Source organism: Nilaparvata lugens, unplaced genomic scaffold, assembly GCF_014356525.2.
Source record: "Nilaparvata lugens isolate BPH unplaced genomic scaffold, ASM1435652v1 scaffold1639, whole genome shotgun sequence".
Classification (NCBI taxonomy): Eukaryota; Metazoa; Arthropoda; class Insecta; order Hemiptera; family Delphacidae; genus Nilaparvata; species Nilaparvata lugens.
Genome location: NW_024090254.1, coordinates 24,286 through 44,037, shown reverse-complemented (window position 1 = coordinate 44,037; position 19,752 = coordinate 24,286). Strand labels below are relative to the sequence as shown.

Genomic DNA, 19,752 nt, shown 5'->3' with positions numbered 1-19,752 from the left:
GACTGTCGGGCCTGTACGAAAATTAAAGAGGCCTCAACTGTCGCCTAACGCAGGCGACATTTGAGGCCTCTTTTTCAGGAGTCCTCTACCGTCGCTGGCCTCGACTGTCGGGCCTGTACGAAAATTAAAGAGGCCTCAACTGTCGCCTAACGCAGGCGACATTTGAGGCCTCTTTTTCAGGAGTCCTCTACCGTCGCTGGCCTCGACTGTCGGCCTGTACGAAAATTAAAGAGGCCTCAACTGTCGCCTAACGCAGGCGACATTTGAGGCCTCTTTTTCAGGAGTCCTCTACCGTCGCTGGCCTCGACTGTCGGGCCTGTACGAAAATTAAAGAGGCCTCAACTGTCGCCTAACGCAGGCGACATTTAAGGCCTCTTTTTCAGGAGTCCTCTACCGTCGCTGGCCTCGACTGTCGGGCCTGTACGAAAATTAAAGAGGCCTCAACTGTCGCCTAACGCAGGCGACATTTGAGGCCTCTTTTTCAGGAGTCCTCAACCGTCGCTGGCCTCGACTGCCGGGCCTGTACGAAATTAAAGAGGCCTCAACTGTCGCCTAACGCAGGCGACATTTGAGGCCTCTTTTTCAGGAGTCCTCTACCGTCGCTGGCCTCGACTGTCGGGCCTGTACAAAAATTAAAGAGGCCTCAACTGTCGCCTAACGCAGGCGACATTTGAGGCCTCTTTTTCAGGAGTCCTCTACCGTCGCTGGCCTCGACTGTCGGGCCTGTACGAAAATTAAAGAGGACTCAATTGTCGCCTAACGCAGGCGACATTTAAGGCCTCTTTTTCAGGAGTCCTCTACCGTCGCTGGCCTCGACTGTCGCAGGACTCTTCTGTCGTTTGCCTCGTTTGACATCGACCCATTTATTTCATAATTATCTTATAAAAGTAGCAGAAACCAGGACCCTGAAAACCTGGTGGTGGCAGCTCTACTGGAAGTGGAAAGCACTGTCATGCTCGACACGCACGCCACAGTAGAAACGTAAATTTAAGATCGCTCAGTAGAAACGCAGATTTTAGAACACAGTAGAATGTAAGAACAAATTCAAGAGTGTTTACACTGGCAGCTAAGTTGTACAGTTATGAAACACAAGTAAACTTATGAGAGTGTTTACACTGGCAGCTAAGTTGTACAGTTATGAAACACAAGTAAACTTATGAGAGTGTTTACACTGGCAGCTAAGTTGTACAGTTATGAAACACAAGTAAACTTATGAGAGTGTTTACACTGGCAGCTAAGTTGTACAGTTATGAAACACAAGTGAACTCATGAGAGTGTTTACACTGGCAGCTAAGTTGTACAGTTATGAAACACAAGTAAACTTATGAGAGTGTTTACACTGGAAGCTAAGTTGTACAGTTATGAAACACAAGTGAACTTATGAGAGTGTTTACACTTGCAGCTAAGTTGTACAGTTTTGAAACACAAGTGAACTTATGAGAGTGTTTACACTGGCAGCTAAGTTGTACAGTTATGAAACACAAGAAAGTGAACTTATACAAGTCACTCTCTTGTTATTAAATAGAACGATTAGCAATAGTTTTATTTAATTGTGGAACTGGCTGAGCAGATTATTGTTCGATTTAGAGGTTTGAGACATCGTTGGTGGGAAAGTGATGGAACCCAGTCGTTCTATTTAATAACAAAAAAGGTGATTTGATCGGAAACAGTTCGTGATAGATTACAACATTGAAAAATAATATTTAAGATCACTGTTATGACATTATTCTTGGATTTTTTTCCTCCATTTATTTTCAGTTAATAACAAAAAAAGGTAATTTGATAGGAAGCAGTTCCTGATGGATAACAACATTGAAGAATGATATTTAAGATCACTGTTATGACATTATTCTTAGATCTTTTTCTCCATTTATTTCCAGTTGAAAGTGGATGAAAAGACGGAACAAGTGGTGAAATTGGAGCGAGATAGCAAGACGAAAGAGAGCAGGATAACACATCTGGAGAGTGTGCTGGCTGATATGCAGATGAAATTAGAGTGAGTACCGACATTACGTCATCATATTTTTCTCTTTTTCTTTCGTTTTAGTTTCAGGTTTTCGTTGAGATTGTTCTGCTTGTATATTTTACTTTCTTCCATTCTCTGACTGTTTTATTTTCAGAAATTCGTCGACATTTTTCCGCTTGTATATTTTGATTTCTTCATTTTCTTTCAGTTTTATTTTCAAGTAATCGTTGAAAATTTTTTGCATTTATATATTTGAATACTTTGTACTTGATTTGACTCGACTTGAATCCCGAGTAGTAAAATTGCAATGAGGAACAGCTTGAAGATTCTATTGAATGAATTAGAGATTTAAAAATAGAAATTATGCATTTAATTCCAATATTGTGAGAAGTGTCATACATGACAGACTCAGGGACGAGTCTTTCTGCATGGGTGATGTGTCACCTGGTCATATGGGATAGATAGATCTTCCTTTATTTTAACTTGGAGGGTGAAGCTAGTGCGCAGCCTGCCCTCTCTCCCACTTAATTCTCCTATACAATTCTAATGCGTTTACATCACAACAACATTAAGGAAATAATCTCTTAATAGAATAATAAGAAATATGATAAAAAAGTATAAATCAACAGACTCAGGGACGAGTCTTTCAGCGGGATGGGACATATATATGATAATATATTTTATCTCATATTGATCAGGATTTTAGAGTTTCAAAATTAAATTAAATAGAACGATTAGCAGTCGTTTTATTTAATTGTCGAACTGGCTGAGCAGATTATTGTTCGATTTAGAGGTTTGAGACATCGTTAGTGGGAACGTGATGGAACCCAGTCGTTTCATTTAATAACAAAAAAGGTGATTTGATCGGAAGCAGTTTGTGATAGATTACAACATTGAAAAATAATATTTAAGATCACTGTTATGACATTATTTTTAGATTTTTTTCCTTCATTCATTTTCAGTTAATAACAAAAAAAGGTGATTTGATAGGAAGCAGTTCCTGATGGATAACAACATTGAAGAATGATATTTAAGATCACTGTTATGACATTATTCTTAGAGTTTTTTCTCAATTTATTTCCAGTTGAAAGTGGATGAAAAGACGGAACAAGTGGTGAAATTGGAGCGAGATAGCAAGACGAAAGAGAGCAGGATAACACATCTGGAGAGTGTGCTGGCTGATATGCAGAGGAAATTAGAGTGAGTACCGACATTACTTCATCATATTTTCCTCTTTTTCTTTCGTTTTAGTTTCAGGTTTTCGTTGAGATTGTTCTGCTTGTATATTTTACTTTCTTCCATTCTCTGACTGTTTCATTTTCAGAAATTCGTCAACATTTTTCCGCTTGTATATTTTGATTTCTTCATTTTCTTTCAGTTTTATTTTCAGGTAATCGTTGAAAATATACATTTCTTCATTTTCTTTCAGTTTTATTTTCAAGTAATCGTTGAAAATTTTCTGCATTTATATATTTGAATACTTTGTACTTGATTTGACTTGACTTGAATCCCGAGTAGTAAAATTTCAATGAGGAACAGCTTGAAGATTCTATTGAATGAATTAGAGATTTAAAAATAGAAATAATTATGCATTTAATTCCAATATTGTGAGAAGGGTCATACATGACAGACTCAGGGACGAGTCTTTCTGCATGGGTGATGTGTCACCTGGTCATATGGGATAGATAGATCTTCCTTTATTTTAACTTGGAGGGTGAAGCTAGTGCGCAGCCGGCCCTCTCTCCCACTTCATTCTCCTATACAATTCTAATGCGTTTACATCACAACAACATTAAGGAAATAATCTCTTAATAGAATAATAAGAAATATGATAAAAAAGTATAAATCAACAGACTCAGGGACGAGTCTTTCAGCGGGATGGGACATATATATGATAATATATTTTATCTCATATTGATCAGGATTTTAGAGTTTCAAAATTAAATTCAATAAAACATTGATGGGTTTTGATGTCATGTATGACAGAAGCCATTCTCGATTACTGTAATATTTATTAGAAGCATCAGCCTCCTATGTTACTTGGCAGAACTTGCGTTAGTTATTAGGCATCAAATCTATAGATCATTTTTTCATTTATTTAAAGAAAAGAGATTAGTAATTTTATATGCCCATATAAGCAGTTGGGGTTAAATATTGAATACATGTGAGTTATTAAATCGCGGATGAAAACTGAGTAACAATAAAGTAAATAATAGTAAACTTTGAAAATTTACATCCACATAAGTGTTAATGGTACTGTACACTGTGAAGCAATAATTTTGTGAAATGGATATTCAAACCATAATATCCCAGAATTTTATATTTATAACCCTTCTATTGGCTTATCAACTTTTTCTAAACATTTAGCAAATGTTTTCCAGTTTCATGCTATAAGTTACCTTTGAAATTTGATGCTTATAGGTTTGTTAATGTTCCTTCTATGTTTGTTAAATTTGTTGAATAGGATTTGATATTTTGGAATTTCTCTATTTATCTAGATCCATCCTTCGTTTTTCGTTTTGTTCCTTCTATGTTTGATCAGTTTATGCCCCTTTTCTAAGTTCCTTTACTTTTGTATTTTTTGCTCCTCCCATGTTCGATATTTGCTCCTTCTATGCTTGTTGTTTCACTGTGTTGCTGCTCCTTCAAGGAAGTTCTTGCTACTCTGGGATATAAATCAATGAATGAATAAAACTGCATTGATTTCGGATACCTCGTTCAATCAACCCCGAAGAATATGTGTATCACTAGATTTATAATCCTCTTCTATTTTATCAGGAGAAAGGGCTTAATGGATTTCAACACACTACACTTTTGAAAGTAACTCTTGATTTAATTCTCATTTTCTTAAAAAGCAGCAATTCTTTACAATCTAGACGTAATAAATAGTTACTTCTATTCTAATAGTATTTACAAAATCGAGGTTTGGGTACTTTTTTATTACAATAGGCTAAAGCTAGGCAAAACTAAACTTAACACTCAATCAAATTTTGGTTGCAGTTCATAATGCTCCCTTATCAGTAATCTGAACAATCTATGAATTATACATTGTCTTATACACAATAATTAATCATATTTAGTCATTCATTTTCCATCTTAATTTTTCCTTTTATTCTCTCTAAAGCCGTGTTTTCGTAACGGGCAGACGACAGAATTCACTTTAATTTAACATTGGTTCTTATGGGAGTGTTCACCCATCGGCAGAAAGTTGAGCAGAAAAAAAGAACTGTTCAAATCAGAGACGAACTGTCGTTCATTTTGCCGTTCATTTTAAGGCCTATCAACACAATGCTATTTTGCTTCGACCGATCACTGCTCGTGAACCGTTTTATCGAAAAAGAACCAATTTTGGGATTCTGTCGACGGGAACAGACAGCTTGGAAATATTTTTCTGCTCTGATCACGTAACACCGGCAGAATAATCTTTCTCTGGATCAGACGCCATGTTATTTTTAACCTCAATCTTTAATTGTTGGATGGTTTGTTTTGATATTATTTTGCTGTTGGTTGTCAGATTTCGGATTGCTACTGTAAAATTAATTTGCAGTAGAAAATTGAGGTATAAAATATTTCTATTGGTTTCTTTATTTTTATAATTTTTACAAGGGAAATTGAAAATGGATTTACTACAGAAAGGCGTGAAATTCGTTATAAATTTGATGCAACAGTTCAAAGTTTTGTACTTTCCAGACCTGCACAACGAATTACCTATTTGAAAGATAGAATATGGTTAAAAATTGCTGATGTGATAGAGGATTCAAGTAAGTAGACTTAAATTTCGCATAATAAAGTAGGCTAGATCTACCGTTCACAATTTGATATAATTTTTATAAGTAGACTACCAGCATGTTTACAATTTCTATTCAGGTAGCCTACAACTGTAGTAGGCCTTTAATAACCTAGTCTCTTGGTCTAAATTCCTATCTCTTTTCATTTTTCAAGAAGTTAGAAGTTGACAAAAGTTTATTTATTTATTTAAAGTATAATTTCTAGTGTTTAATAATAATTTAAAGCCTAGACTAGCCAGTTTGTGTATGGTAGAGAATTATCACAAGAAAGAGAGAAATCTAATCAACTATTTAGATTTAAACTCATTCAAACTTGATTGATTAGATTAACATTAAATGATCAGATTCAAAACATTATTCAACCAAGATAACATTTTGCATTACATGATAAGATAAGATACCATTTCATGCTAACAATTTTTTACACTTTCATTGAGTTGGCCTAATCACAAAATACATTTTTTATAATGCAGCTAGAACAAACAGATTTATTGAAAATAACATCATCATTTGACTTTGAATTATTCCATTACATTCTAAGTCCTAAACTTCCATTATCCTTGTTGCACCTCAAAATATTGTAAACCCATAGTTCATCAATACAATAACAAAACTAACCTGACTATTAGAACATTTACTTTGTCTTTGGTACCTATCTATGAATTAATCTTCTTTTAATTAATTCAAATTCACTTGGAAACAAAATTAGTACATAGATTGTTATAGAAATAACTTGATCAGAGTCAGTGTAATTGAATATTGAAAGACTGCCATTGAAAAAAGATAAAATAGGTACTATTTTTCTGGTTGACCATTGCTACCAAACTCATTTAAAACTTAAACAGTAATGTATTTGAAAAACTTATTCATGCTCTATTGATCAATATATTGCGTGATGACAGGTATATCAATGTAAATAGTAAAAATTAAAACAGGAGACACACAACATAGATGGATTAAAAACACTGAAAAACTTACATTATAATCAGAAATTTTGGAGGAACTGTGTCCCTTTTCTCGACCGAGCAGAGAGTGTAATGTAAGTTTCTCAGTGTTTTTAATCTATCTATGTCGTGTGTCTCCTGTTTTAATTTATATTATAAAACTTTAAAGTGTTTTCTGTTATGTGCTACGAATTTAGGCTATATACTTATAGTATGTATAGTCTATCTAATGTAAATAGTTCATTGAGGCCCAGTTCACTTCTAATTTATTCAAAGTCCAAACTAGGCCTATGTGTTATCATTGATGATTAACTTCACTTTATCTCCAAAATATATTTTGAAAGATTAAATATGTTTCTTTTTTCAGGTACCATTTACAAACAAAATATTGAAGAGAATGTGCTCAAAGGAAATGCATATGAGTTCATTTTTGTTGACCAGGATGGAAAAATTCTTTGGAACCCATAGATAGAATAAGTTAGTTAGGTAAGATCAAATTCCACACATTTTTTAAACTATATGTGAGCGATGTCATTTTATACAGTTTCCCATTTTTTCAAAAAGTTTATCCACGATGTTTTATTATTGATTTGATGTTAGATTTTCAAATAGTAAGACATAAATATGCTATGTGACTAAAATAATTGAAAAACTGACTGAATTACAAAATCATTAATAGCTTACAGGAAAATTTAATATTTTGAAACTGCGCGAAACCACATGAGATCAAGATGGACAGTTGAGAAGAGTGTTTCAAAAACAATGTATTCACTTATCATTCAGGGAATAGAGCTGTTCATAATATTTGGGATTCCTTCCATAAAGAAATAATTTATGTAACAAAATCTAATAATGTGATAACATTTTAACATCAGATTATTGATTCAATGTTATCACATTATTAGATTTTGTTACATGAATAATTATTTCATTATGGAGGAAATCCCAAATATTATGAACAGCTCTATTCCCTGAATGATGAGTGAATACATTGTTTTTTAAACACTCTTCTCAACTGTTCATCTTGATCTTGAGTGAATGTTGAACTTTATAAATGACCATACATTAGAACTATGAATAGATGACTTCCAAAATTCAACCAGCAAGTGCTGGTAAAAAACACTGAATAATAGCTTAAATGACAGTGATTCCACCTTTTAAAATTTATAATTGAATTCATGGATGAAATATCTGCATTGTTTTGAGAGAGATTTATGTATTTACAGTTTGGTATTCATTTTCAAATCACTTAGTTCTACTTGTTGTAGTTACTAAATGTTGTAGATAATCATCATTTCAGATCAAGCAATTAATTGATTATATTTCCATTTGTTTCATTAAACTTGTTTCTCTGAATATAGAACCAATAATTACTTTATGCAGTACATTTTTGAAGAGTCAAATAAACCAAACGGTCGAGAAGTAGGCCTACTGACCACAGAAATGAATGAATTGTTCATGGTATCAAAAAATATGTTTTTCACCAACAAGTTCTTTTGACCTTGGAACACACTGATTAATACCAATTCCTACATGGAGATTGATGCTAATAATAATTCAACTGATTGTTGGAATTTCTCATATAATATTACTTTCATTATTGGGAGTTCCTTGCCAAGAAATATAATTGAAAACTTATACAGATTACAAACAATCAATTTCAGAATTCACTTTTCAAAGTTTTTTTATAATGAATAATAAATTATAACTTTTTGATTTCAGGCCTAGTGGTGTACCAGCCAGAAGTAGAGGATGACAAAGAAAATCAGCTATGAATAATATTCCATGGTATAATTCATTTATGATGTAGTAGCCTATAGAAGAAAGAGATGGACTAATCTAAGAAATATATAATTTTTTCAGTAAATCTTGATGTGTTTATTTCATGTTATTCATAATAATATCCTCTTTGGGGGGGTTGGGCGATCGCTCCTGCTAACTGCTTCAATTCAGGTAGTTTAAGAAAATAGCAAGTGACATGAAGCTAATAAAATAAGTTTTGATGGTTTATACTTGAGGGATTTTTTTAACTATATTCAACCCAACAGCATCGAACTCTTATTAACAACTTTATTGGTTCTGTATGGCTTCTGCTTCTTTTGGAAATGATAAAATTATTTAACATTGCTGACTGGCAAATGCTATAGTCCTAGGTAACATGTAAAATAATAGACTTGAATTTTATATAAAATAGGGTAAGCTATCACAATTATGTATTGCATTAAGAATTAAATAATAGTACTTATGTACTGCATTGAACGGGTAATAATTCTTTGAATATGAAAAATAACTCACGCAAAAGTTGAAAATATTATGTTCCAAGCCACATCAAATATAATTACTTTTAATTCTACCTTCTAGACTATATTTCCAAGGTTTTGATTAAAATTGCTAAGATTTTAGAACATTATAAGTAAATAAGGAGTTTGAATGGCTACTCTAATTCTAATGAATTTCTAATAAAGTATTCATTTTAATAGGGCAACTTTAATGTTTAATAATAGAAGATAACTAGTAGGCCTACCCTAATATATTCAAAATAAGCATGACCAGTTTCTAATTATGTCATTGTCAAGAGAGTCCTTATTGAAAATGTCGAAACTAATCATGTTTCATTTTGGAATATCATAAGGGTACTAGTTACCTTCTATAATCAATAGATATTCATCCATTTTAAAATAGGCTATGTGTTATTTAAAGTACCATAAGAGAACCTGTTTATTCTAGCAAGATATAGTTATCTCAACAATAGTTATTAGAATTAGTTCGCCTGTTTGAATACACTTTTTACATTATGTGTTACAGTAATCTATAATAATAATAATTTTTAATATTCGTATAGCTTTTCCTGGTGAGGAGTCCCCAATTGAACCTTGCCTGAGAAAGAGAAGGCATATTGATTTAGGCAGTCAATGGGCCTCACGATTCTTATTTAAGTATATCAGCCGGGACCGTACCTATCCAATGATCAAAAAGGGGACTGCTAAAATAAATTGGCTTAGAAACGTTTACAATATTTATTTTTCTTGGTGTAATATAACCCGTAGATTGCAATATCCGATTCACCGTTTATCAATATTGGTAAATTGGTAAATTCAAGGTGAGAATCAGCTCTTAAGAGTGCGGGTCATCTACCGCCATATTGGATTGAATGTCCCATAAGATCAATGTTATCTTTTGGAACGTTTAGCGTCGTTATTTATGGACGGAAATTTACGTATTATACATCATTGGAAACAGAATAAAATTCTTCAAAGCATGTATTTGTTACTTTTTTATTTTAAAACTACTTCCTATAATTAAATCAAAAATAAACTTTTCAGAGTTTAAAATTTTTTTCTAGGGTTTTGGAAGGAATATTTGAAATTTGAAAAAACACATGCCTTGCTCAATTAAATTCTTTATCCAATGCAATTTTTTTCAACAAGATCCGATGTAAACTGTAGACGTGAGAGATTCCAAAAGTAATGCATGACTTGTCTGAAAGGACCACTGATTGTGACGGTTGGTTTGTCGTAGTAGTTCAGCAGACTGCCGTAAGATAGTAGCACGCTCGGTCGCTTGCTCACTCTCATTTTGGAGGGAACTCAAATTTCACATAATGTCAAATCTGAATATTTCTTGTGGGTTATGTTTGGTTGTTCACTCTAGTCTTCTGCTGCGTCCACGAGTGAAGTGATTTACAGTTCCTTACAATAATAGTTGTTCAATTGGAAGAAAATTATAGGAAGTTGAAGCTGTTTTGTTTATCTATTTGTTGAATTACCCATAGTTTGTCTTTGTTGAATCTTCAGTGTTTAAACTTAGTTTAGTTTTATTGTTCAGCAGTGTGTTCTTATTTTTTTGAATTTAAGTGCAGTTTATAATAATGGGGAACAAAAAACGCCTGTTACGTAAAAAGCCTAAAAATAAGGGTGGTGAAAGGTTGCGTGAGTGGAGAAAGCAGAAAGAGGTAGGCATTACGGAAGATGCAAGCAAAAAAAGAAATATTGATGATGTTGAGGTAATGAGCTGTGGGGAAGAAGATGATATTATGTTCCAAAATGTACCAAATCTCATGATTGAGAATTCTAAGCCTACATCTCTTTCTACCGACTTTAAAATTAGTGGTCGCAGAATAGTAGACATTGCTTTCCTGATTGAACAATTTGTCGAATTGAGCGGGCATGCGCCTCAATTCGGCTGTTCATTTGTCAACATGAAATTGACTAGTGAAATAAAAAGAGGGTTGAAAAGTGGGCTAACGTTCACTTGCAACATGTGCCATATGGTAAAAACAATATGGACTGAACCTGAACCTCAGGAAACATCTATGGACATAAACTCTGCAGCCGTTGCTGGTTCCATCACCAATGGTGGAGGATTTCTCGCCTTGCAGAGATTACTCTCTTCGATGAATATTCACGCCATGAATAAAAAAACATACGAGAAACATGAAGCTCTCATTTCTAAAGGTTGGGAGGAAACAGCAATTGAAGAAATGAGGAAGGCTGCTGAAGAAGAAATTCGATTAGCTAAAGAGCGAGGTGACGTAAACAATGAAGGAGTGCCGTTGTTGACTGTTGTTGCTGACGGAAGCTGGGCCAAGAGATCATACAGGAGGAACTATAACTCCCTATCTGGAATGGTAAGTTTCAATACTAATAAACTTATATAGCTTGTAAAATAATAGGCTAATCAAAATAGTTCATAGGTGTCTCTAGACAATATTTTTTGGGGGACTAATAGCTATCATTATATTAGTGAAACCAAGCATTACTTTTAATAATTATTGGTATGGGTGAAGTTGATATTTTTAGTAATTGTATCATGATTTTTCATCTAATGACCTAACAATAGTTATTGAGTAGATTTAAAATATCTGTCCCCATCAACATATTCCATAAGGCTGGGCGTACACCGGTTAGTCAAGACAAGACTAGACACGTTTAGTCACAATACTTCACATTGTTGCTTATGATACAACTCACACTGATTAGTCATTGCAATTAGACATGTCTTCATAAGCAACTATGTGAAGTATTGTGACTAAACGTGACTAGTATTGTCTTGACTAACTGGTGTGCGCCTAGCCTAATACAGAAATATAGAGCAGGGTAGGAGTAAAATGAATTTCTAGTAAATATCAAATAATATATTCATCTCACATAAAAGGATAATTATATTAGATGTGAAAATGGAAATTCTACGTGTTTGAAAACATTCAAATATTTCTGTTGAAATCCGTAAAATGTTTGAAATATTATGATTTGCATTTCGGATTTATTATCATAAATATTATTTATTTCAGGCAGCGATAGTTGGATACCACACAAGACAGGTTCTGTACTTTGGCGTGAAAAATAAATATTGTGTAACCTGTACACGCAAGCCTGGAGACACACATCACACGTGCTTCAAGAACTGGAATGGTAGCTCATCTAGCATGGAAGCTGCTACCATCGTAGAAGGCTTCTTGGCAAGTGAAGAAATGTACAATGTGCAATATGCAAGGTAATAATAATAATGTAAATAAAATTTTATAATGAATAAGAACCCTAGAATATCTACTATCTTACAATTATTAATCATATCAATTGAAAACATCAATCCCAACTTGAATAATGCAGTGCGCTGAGGTTAGTGACTAGGTACCATAACTGTATATAATTGGTTTTCAAACAGCCTCAGTCCTTATAGACTTGATATAAAACCTATGTATAAATTGTTATAACCTATGTATATATTTTATAAATTGTTTTATTCAATATTGAGATGAAATTATAAATTTAACGCAATTAAAAAACGTTTTCAGAATGATTGCTGATGGAGACAGCAGTGTCTACAATAGCATTCTTGAAGCTAGACCTTACCAAAATCTGACGGTAAAGAAAATTGAGTGCCGCAACCACATGCTGCGCAACTATTGTAACAAGTTGAAGGATGTTGTTACCACCAGTTTGCATAAGGATCTGTCCAAAGAGGATAGAGGACTACATTTGAAAATGCGTAGGGTACTAGGAGGTAAGTTTGTTAAGCATTGATAGTTTCTAATAAACCCCCCTTTTTATAGAACATTTTGAATGTTCAAATATGTTAAATAATCAAGGTATTTTTATTTATTTTAGATTTTTCAATCAAGAATTCTTATGAAATAGACATCAACAACTATTTTTATAAAAATATGACTAAGATAAGTAAATTGATAAACTTATTTTTGGCAGGTCGCATTATGAGGCTGCGGACAGCAGTCACAAAAGCTATCCAACATAGAAAAGTTGAAGAAGGAGAAATAAATGAAAAGGCTGAAAAACTAAGGCTAGACATAGTGAACGGACCCAGTCATGTCTTTGGTGAGCATCTTCACTGCAAAAGTCGAGGATATTTTTGCAACGGTCCAAAAGAAAGTAAGCATACTCATTTTTTATATAGCAATAGATTACATTTCAAAAAAGTTTTTATATTGTCCTATTATTATTACCGTACCTACTCATAATAGTAGGACTTCATCTGAAACTTAGTTCATCTTAGTTTCATCTAAACTAACATTAATCATAACCTTGGTTATCAATACTTTTTCGAACATTGAAGAAAAGTGAATTGTACTTTCTTAAATAAATATGTCTAAGAATGGATGAATATTAAGAGTTATTTATATGGTACATATAAATGGCTAAATAGAGATTATATTGAGTTATTATAAAAATGTTAAAATTTGTTACAGATGAAACTAATTATATTCCAGAGATGAAAGCAAGTGGAGTGTTATATAAAATCATGGAAGCTGTCAATGTTCTAGCTGACCATAGCAGCCACCTCATTTACGACGTTGATAGCAACATGGTCGAACACTACAACGCAGTTGTGGCGAGATTTACGGGAGGAAAAAGAATCAATTACATCCAAAAAGGCTCATACAGGATGAGATGCGCTGCTGCTGTGGTCAGCCACAACACCAACCAGCCGTTCTATAAGCTCCATAAAACCATGTACAAAAGCAGCCCTGGCCTTTACGCCAAACAATTTGAGGCCAGACATATGGCAAGCTTAGCGAAAAGGGCAGAGAGGAATAGAATGAAGCCCCGAATCAGACGTTGTTTGAATTTCACGTCCAAAGTGGGTGATAGCAATTATGGACCCATGGCGAAAAAACCCGATATGGAGGATGATGTGTACCAGAGAAAACTACAGGAGCACATGCAGACTCTTCAGAAGACAATGCAAGAAATTCAAGAAATTGAACAAAATACAAGAGGTGAGAGTTAATTCCATTTACTTAATTTATGCACATTTCGAGATAATAGATTCAAGGAATAGACATAAAAAAACAAGCTCTGATTTCAATTCAATAACAAATGCTATCAATTATTATAATTGGTTCTGTAAATATAGTAGCCTGCATTCACTATAAGTAATTATTTTGTGCCTCTTCAAAGTTCAAAGCAAATTATTGTTTCCTCCATTCAAGGTCAAAGCAACAGTCAGGAATGGTTCGAAGAGAGAAGGACTCGACTAACGGCATCCAACTTTGGGCTGGTGTGCAACCGGAAGCCAGACTCGAACTGTGCTCCAGTGGTGAAGAAGCTTCTGTATACATCTCTCAACTCGCATTCCATAAACTATGGAAGAGCAAATGAGGGAGATGCTATACGCCAACTTGAGCCATTACTTGGAGTCACAGTCCAGCCTTGCGGTTTTTTTATTGATGAGCAAATGCCATTCTTGGGAGCCTCTCCTGACGGCCTCATTGGGAATGATGGCATTGTGGAGGTGAAGTGTCCGTCAAGTGGGGAAGATATCACGCCTGATGAAGTTATTGAAAATAAGATTGGCTTGGTTGGTAAAATGTTCAAAAAGAGCAAAAGCAATGAAAGTTACCAAATTAAATCAAGTCATTCTTATTTTTATCAAATACAAGGGCAGCTACATATAACAAGAAGAAAGTACTGTATTCTTGTCATTTGGACTCCAAAAGGCCTCAAAACTTTTGAGATTGAACGGGATGATGAGTTTTGGAAAGAGAACATGAAAGAAAAACTAGAAACATTTTATATGAAATGTTTACTTCCCGAACTCATCGATCCAAGACAGCGAAGAAGTTTGCCAATTCGTGAACCGGAATACATTTTGCTGGCTCAAGCGAAAAAACAAAAATGAGGGATTAAATGATGAAAAAGTTTCGACTAATAAATGAATTATTATGATTAGATAGAATAATTAAATTGAATCATCTTATCATAATTATAAAATTGATTTATCAAATTAATTTGATAAATCATTTTTTAAAAATATTTATTGTATTGGAGTCCAATACTGCAGTTGTAGAAAAAAATTAGTATGTAAAGGTGTAAAGATTAATTTTGTTTTTCTTTTTGTGTAGTTGAGAAGTTGATATTGTGGTAATTATTCATATTGAATGAAAAAGACTAAGAAATTGTCAAAAAAAACACATATTTATTGATACTTAGAAAAACCGGTTTCGGTGATTGCACCATTGTCAATCTCTGATAAACTTTGATAAAGAACGAAACCGGTCTTTCTAAGTATCAATGAATCTGGTTTTTTGACAATTTCTTAGTCTTTTTCATTTAAAAGGTAAAATTTGTACCTATGTATTTGATAATTATAAAGGTACCTCCTTGATAAGTCCAGTGGCTCTAGCACTTTCAATGAAGAAAATAATAGATGACATGACTAAATCTTCAAAATATTCTGTACTTATTGTACTGGCCCTTTTCATTATAGATTGAAAGTTGTATTTATGAGCGAGGTCTACTGTTCGCAGAACTACTAGTTTTTTAATTACTAATTATGTTCGTCAATGTCGAGACATTTCAAGCAGAAAACATGAAATTTTCGACATGCTGGAAACCTCTTTTGTTTCAAAAGATAAATGGGTGGTGAAAGCGCGAAAGTTTTTCAGAAATAATTGAAATTATTTTTTCAATTGTCAAAAGTAGTCGGAAGATCGTATTTTGGTCTCCAAGGACTTTTAAAGTTCGGAGAGCGGCTGCATGATATGCATTGTGTACCAAATTGTATGCTAAAAGCTGGCAATTTACGAGATATTTGACTGAATTATTTCAAACGTGAGCAGCTGATTGCCTCTAGAAATAAGGCTGTAATGAAACACTGCTTGGATTATTCGAGGCGAGGTTGTCATTTTTACTATTATACAATCATGTGGCTTGCAGTTGCTGAATTTTTCAATCGTTCTGTATTTTTTTTGTTGATCCCAGCTATTGATGAACTACTATATAATTATTATTGTTTTTAGAGTACTTTTTCCTTTGTGTAAATTGTGAAATTCGATGATTTTAAAAGTCGTCAAAACAGCTGTTCTACAGATGAAATATCTCGACTGTGTTCTTTTTATAAACTGCTCTACCTACCTACCTCATGCACGAGAATGAGGTTACAATGTCAATTTCTCAAAGATGGGGTGGACCCCCCATTATTTTCCCAGAAAAAATACTCATGCCAGTTGATAGAGCTGATAATACAGGGTATGAATTTTAAAAAAATCGGTCAAGTCATTTTTGAGAAAATCGTGAAAAACATGTTTCTTTAGTTATTAGCTGCCATTTTTCTCAAGAATTACGGAACTCCTGCAATTTTACCAGAAATGAGACACATGTCAGTTGATAGGGCTTATAAATAGCTATCCATCGTATAAATTTGAAGGAAATCGTCAGAGCCGTTTTCGATTTTTTATTCTGTGCAAACAGACTGCAATGGTGGTGGGGGGGACGACGAGCTGTCTCAAGGCTGGTTCTGTTGACATTCCAGAACTCTCATCTAAATGACCTGTACAATTTTTTTGTTCTCCCTCGAACACAGATAATGCAGTTCCCGAAAACTAAACAGTATTATTATTATTATTTATTTATTCCATTTAATCAGCTCTTATTGTAACGTGTTCTTATTTGCATAATATAATACTTGTTATATGAACAGTTGAATTGCTTGATTCCAGTGTTGATATAATGTGAAAAAATATCATTATATATCTGTGATAAATATGATTTAATCTCAGTGAAAATGGGAGAAAGCGTGGGCAATTATAAAATGACAGTGAAAGCACCAAATATATTGACATCTTGCTATTTTACTGCAGTATTTTTATGTTATTAGTTGATTTTTTTGTTTTGAAATTTGTTTATTTTTTATCAATTCCTATATAGTTTAATCTGAGAGTTGACAGACTGAATTTTAACTTCATATTGGAGTGTTTTTATTATATTATAATTCTATTCAATTTCTACGTAATTGTTCATTCATTCAATCAAAACGTTATTGACTGAAATAGTTGGATACCACTCAAATTAACCTTGTAAATTAAAAGCGAAAAGCAATCTATAAACCTTCAAACACATTTCGATAATATTCAGTTTTTGGTAATTGTATTTAACATTTAAAATTTCATGTGTTTCTCACTTTAAGCATGAATATGATATGTATTATAATATATTTTTCTATGTTAATATTCCTATAAACCTACAATGTACTAAAATAAAATACTTATGCAAACTGTGAAATTTCTAGTTATTATGGAAGTGGAATTCACAAGATATACAGTAAATACTAGAAATATCATTACATTTTGAATTTATAATCATGCAATACTTGAATTTTTCTTCTATGCTTCATCATCTTGTTATGCTTGAAAAGTTCAAGCTCACCAAAAATTTCCAAGTTCAACTTATAAAATAGAAAATTATTTTTAAAAAACACTCCATTTTAGGGGTGGTTTTTAATGTTAATAAAGTTCTTAACTTTAAGTAGGGGGTGATTTTAGAACAAAACATCAAATACGTTTCTTCATCTCTTTGAGCACTTGATGGAAAAAATAATTTTTCGAAGATTCAGATATTTAAAGTTTTAAAAATGGACAACCCCTAACGATTTCAACCTTCAGCAACCATTGAAAAAAATTATAAATTTTATCTATTAACCACTATCTACCATTCCAAAAAAAAAAAATGCCTCAAACAGAGAATTCCGAAAAAACTACCCTTATTTTGTTAACCACCCCCTAACCATTAATCATAAAATGAAAAAATCCTCTCAAAGAGTAGAATTGAATGACAAAAAGAATTTTTCTGATATCTAAACAACAAAGGATTTCATTTTTTTCACCCCTAAATTTCAACCCCAAAAATGAGAAAAATCGTGAATAGTCCATTCCTCTGTTTCCAGCATCCTGTCTACTACAAAAATTAATAATGAAAAAAATACAAAACACTTGATGGAAAAAATAATTTTTCGAAGATTCAGATATTTAAAGTTTTAAAAATGGTCAACCCCTAACGATTTCAACCCTCAGCAACCATTGAAAAAAAAAATTTCATCTATTAACTACTATCTACCATTCCCCAAAAAATTGCATCAAACAGAGAATTCCGAAAAAACTACCCTTATTTTGTTAACCACCCCCTAACCATTAATCATAAAATGAAAAATCCTGTCAAAGAGTAGAATTGAATGACAAAAAGAATTTTTCTGATATCTAAACAACAAAGGATTTAATTTTTCACCCCTAAATTTCAACCCCAAAAATGAGAAAAATTGTGAATAGTCCATTCCACTGTTTACAGCATCCTTTCTACTACAAAAATTTTCCAAAACACTACCCCAAGATTTCGCGGTTTACAAAAAATAGGGGATGCTTTTCGTTTTTTCATAATGTCAGATGGTTTGGGGTATAATAAAATCTAACTCAAACCCTCAATAATCTTCCCCAATCCCCTTCATCATAATATCTACTATGGAGCTGGGTATGCTTGGAGTTGTAAATACTGGCCAGCCTGCAAGAAATGTAGAAACCTGTTTTGATGAGACAGAGGCTGAAATTTGGCAACACCGCGACAGCTGCTTCAATGTGGCAACATAGGATCTATTTCTAGATACGGCGATGGCTCAATGACCTCGAGTTGACTCTACTGTAGCGCCAGTTAGCGCGTGGTGGAAGGTTGGTGAACCCAGAGTAGCCAGCTAGCGCTAGCGCTAGAGTGGCGGTTGTTTGGTGAACTACCCCGGGCTGGTTTCAGATACAATGACGTCATTTAATGGGCGGCGCTTTTAATTAAAAGAAGATTAATTTATAGATAGGTACCAAAGACAAAGTAAATGTTCTAATAGTCAGGTAGTTTTGTTATGTATTGATAACTATGGGTTTACAATATTTTGAGGACAGCAAGGATAATGGAAGTTTAGGACTAAGAATGTAATGAAATATTCAAAGTCAATAATGATGTTATTTTCAATAAATCGGTTTGTGTAAACTACTAGCTGCATTATAAAAATGTATTTTGTGATTAGGCCAACTCAATGAAAGTCTGAAACATTTTCAGAAAACTTGACTACATTATTACACTTTCCAGCTTCTTTTCTCCTCTATTTCCTATGTTGAAATATGTTGTCCTACATGATTCTATAGAGAATTTTCTCGTCTACAAAATCAGTTCCCATCTAAATTTGCTCTGATGGACTGTTGAAAAGTTATAAACAAAAAACTGGACCGACTACTGATTCTTTCATCTGTTTGGTTTCCAAAGTGAGTACATTTTGCCGTTAAAGCTACGGTAAATTCACAATTTCATTAAAACTGATGGACTGATTTCCTGTCTGTACTGCTGTTATCGCTCAGCTCCACGTAGTTCACGCTTCTGCCGCTAGATAGCGCGGGGGTTCCCAATCTGAATTCTAGCAGCCTGGCTCACAGCTCACAGCTTCTTGAGTTGCTTTGGCTTCAAAATATTGGGAGAATGGACAATGTACCTTCTTCAGTTTTTCGCTTATAACATTGTGGAGGAGCATTATGGACAAACTTATTAGAGAAAAAATTTTGTTCTCCATTATGTTCTTCTTCGTCATGTGCCATCTTTTTTTTATTCTAATTCTATTTCTCCTTCACCTATCATCTTTTCCACTCTCATTTTATTTTCTTCTTCTTCTTCTTATCCTTATTTTTTATTTTACCCTCCCCAACTGCACTTCCTCATCCTCTTTTCCTTATTGTTTCTCTTTTTTTCTATACATTCTTTCCGCCTTCTCCTTCTCACTCTCCTCCTCA

General features: G+C 33.5%; 2 protein-coding genes across 2 annotated transcripts in view; both read left to right on the top strand.

Moving 5' to 3' along the window:
* The window catches only part of LOC111063498 (centrosomal protein of 135 kDa-like), a 38,792-nt gene extending 36,758 nt beyond the window's left edge, over positions 1 to 2,034 (top strand). Inside the window, exon 11 of the mRNA XM_039443825.1 lies at positions 1,881 to 2,034. Coding sequence (XP_039299759.1) covers positions 1,881 to 2,000 — 120 coding nt within the window. The 3' untranslated portion in view covers positions 2,001 to 2,034. The remainder of the gene's footprint in view (positions 1 to 1,880) is intronic.
* Positions 2,035 to 9,817: 7,783 nt separating this feature from the next.
* On the top strand, positions 9,818 to 14,834 carry LOC120355447. The gene is made up of 6 exons (XM_039443817.1): positions 9,818 to 11,325; positions 11,989 to 12,191; positions 12,493 to 12,701; positions 12,902 to 13,084; positions 13,402 to 13,932; positions 14,146 to 14,834. The coding sequence occupies exons 1-6, from the start codon at positions 10,567 to 10,569 to the stop codon at positions 14,832 to 14,834; spliced, it is 2,574 nt and encodes an 857-aa protein (XP_039299751.1). The 5' UTR covers positions 9,818 to 10,566.
* Positions 14,835 to 19,752: the final 4,918 nt, after the last annotated feature.

What these genes read in the sequence shown, in the direction of transcription:
- LOC120355447 (XM_039443817.1), top strand. Translation starts at nt 10,567, where the DNA reads ATGGGGAACAAAAAACGCCTGTTACGTAAAAAGCCTAAAAATAAGGGT. An exon ending in ATAACTCCCTATCTGGAATG is followed by an intron (nt 11,326 to 11,988) that starts GTAAGTTTCAAT and finishes TATTTATTTCAG; the next exon opens with GCAGCGATAGTTGGATACCA. An exon ending in AATTGAACAAAATACAAGAG is followed by an intron (nt 13,933 to 14,145) that starts GTGAGAGTTAAT and finishes CCTCCATTCAAG; the next exon opens with GTCAAAGCAACAGTCAGGAA.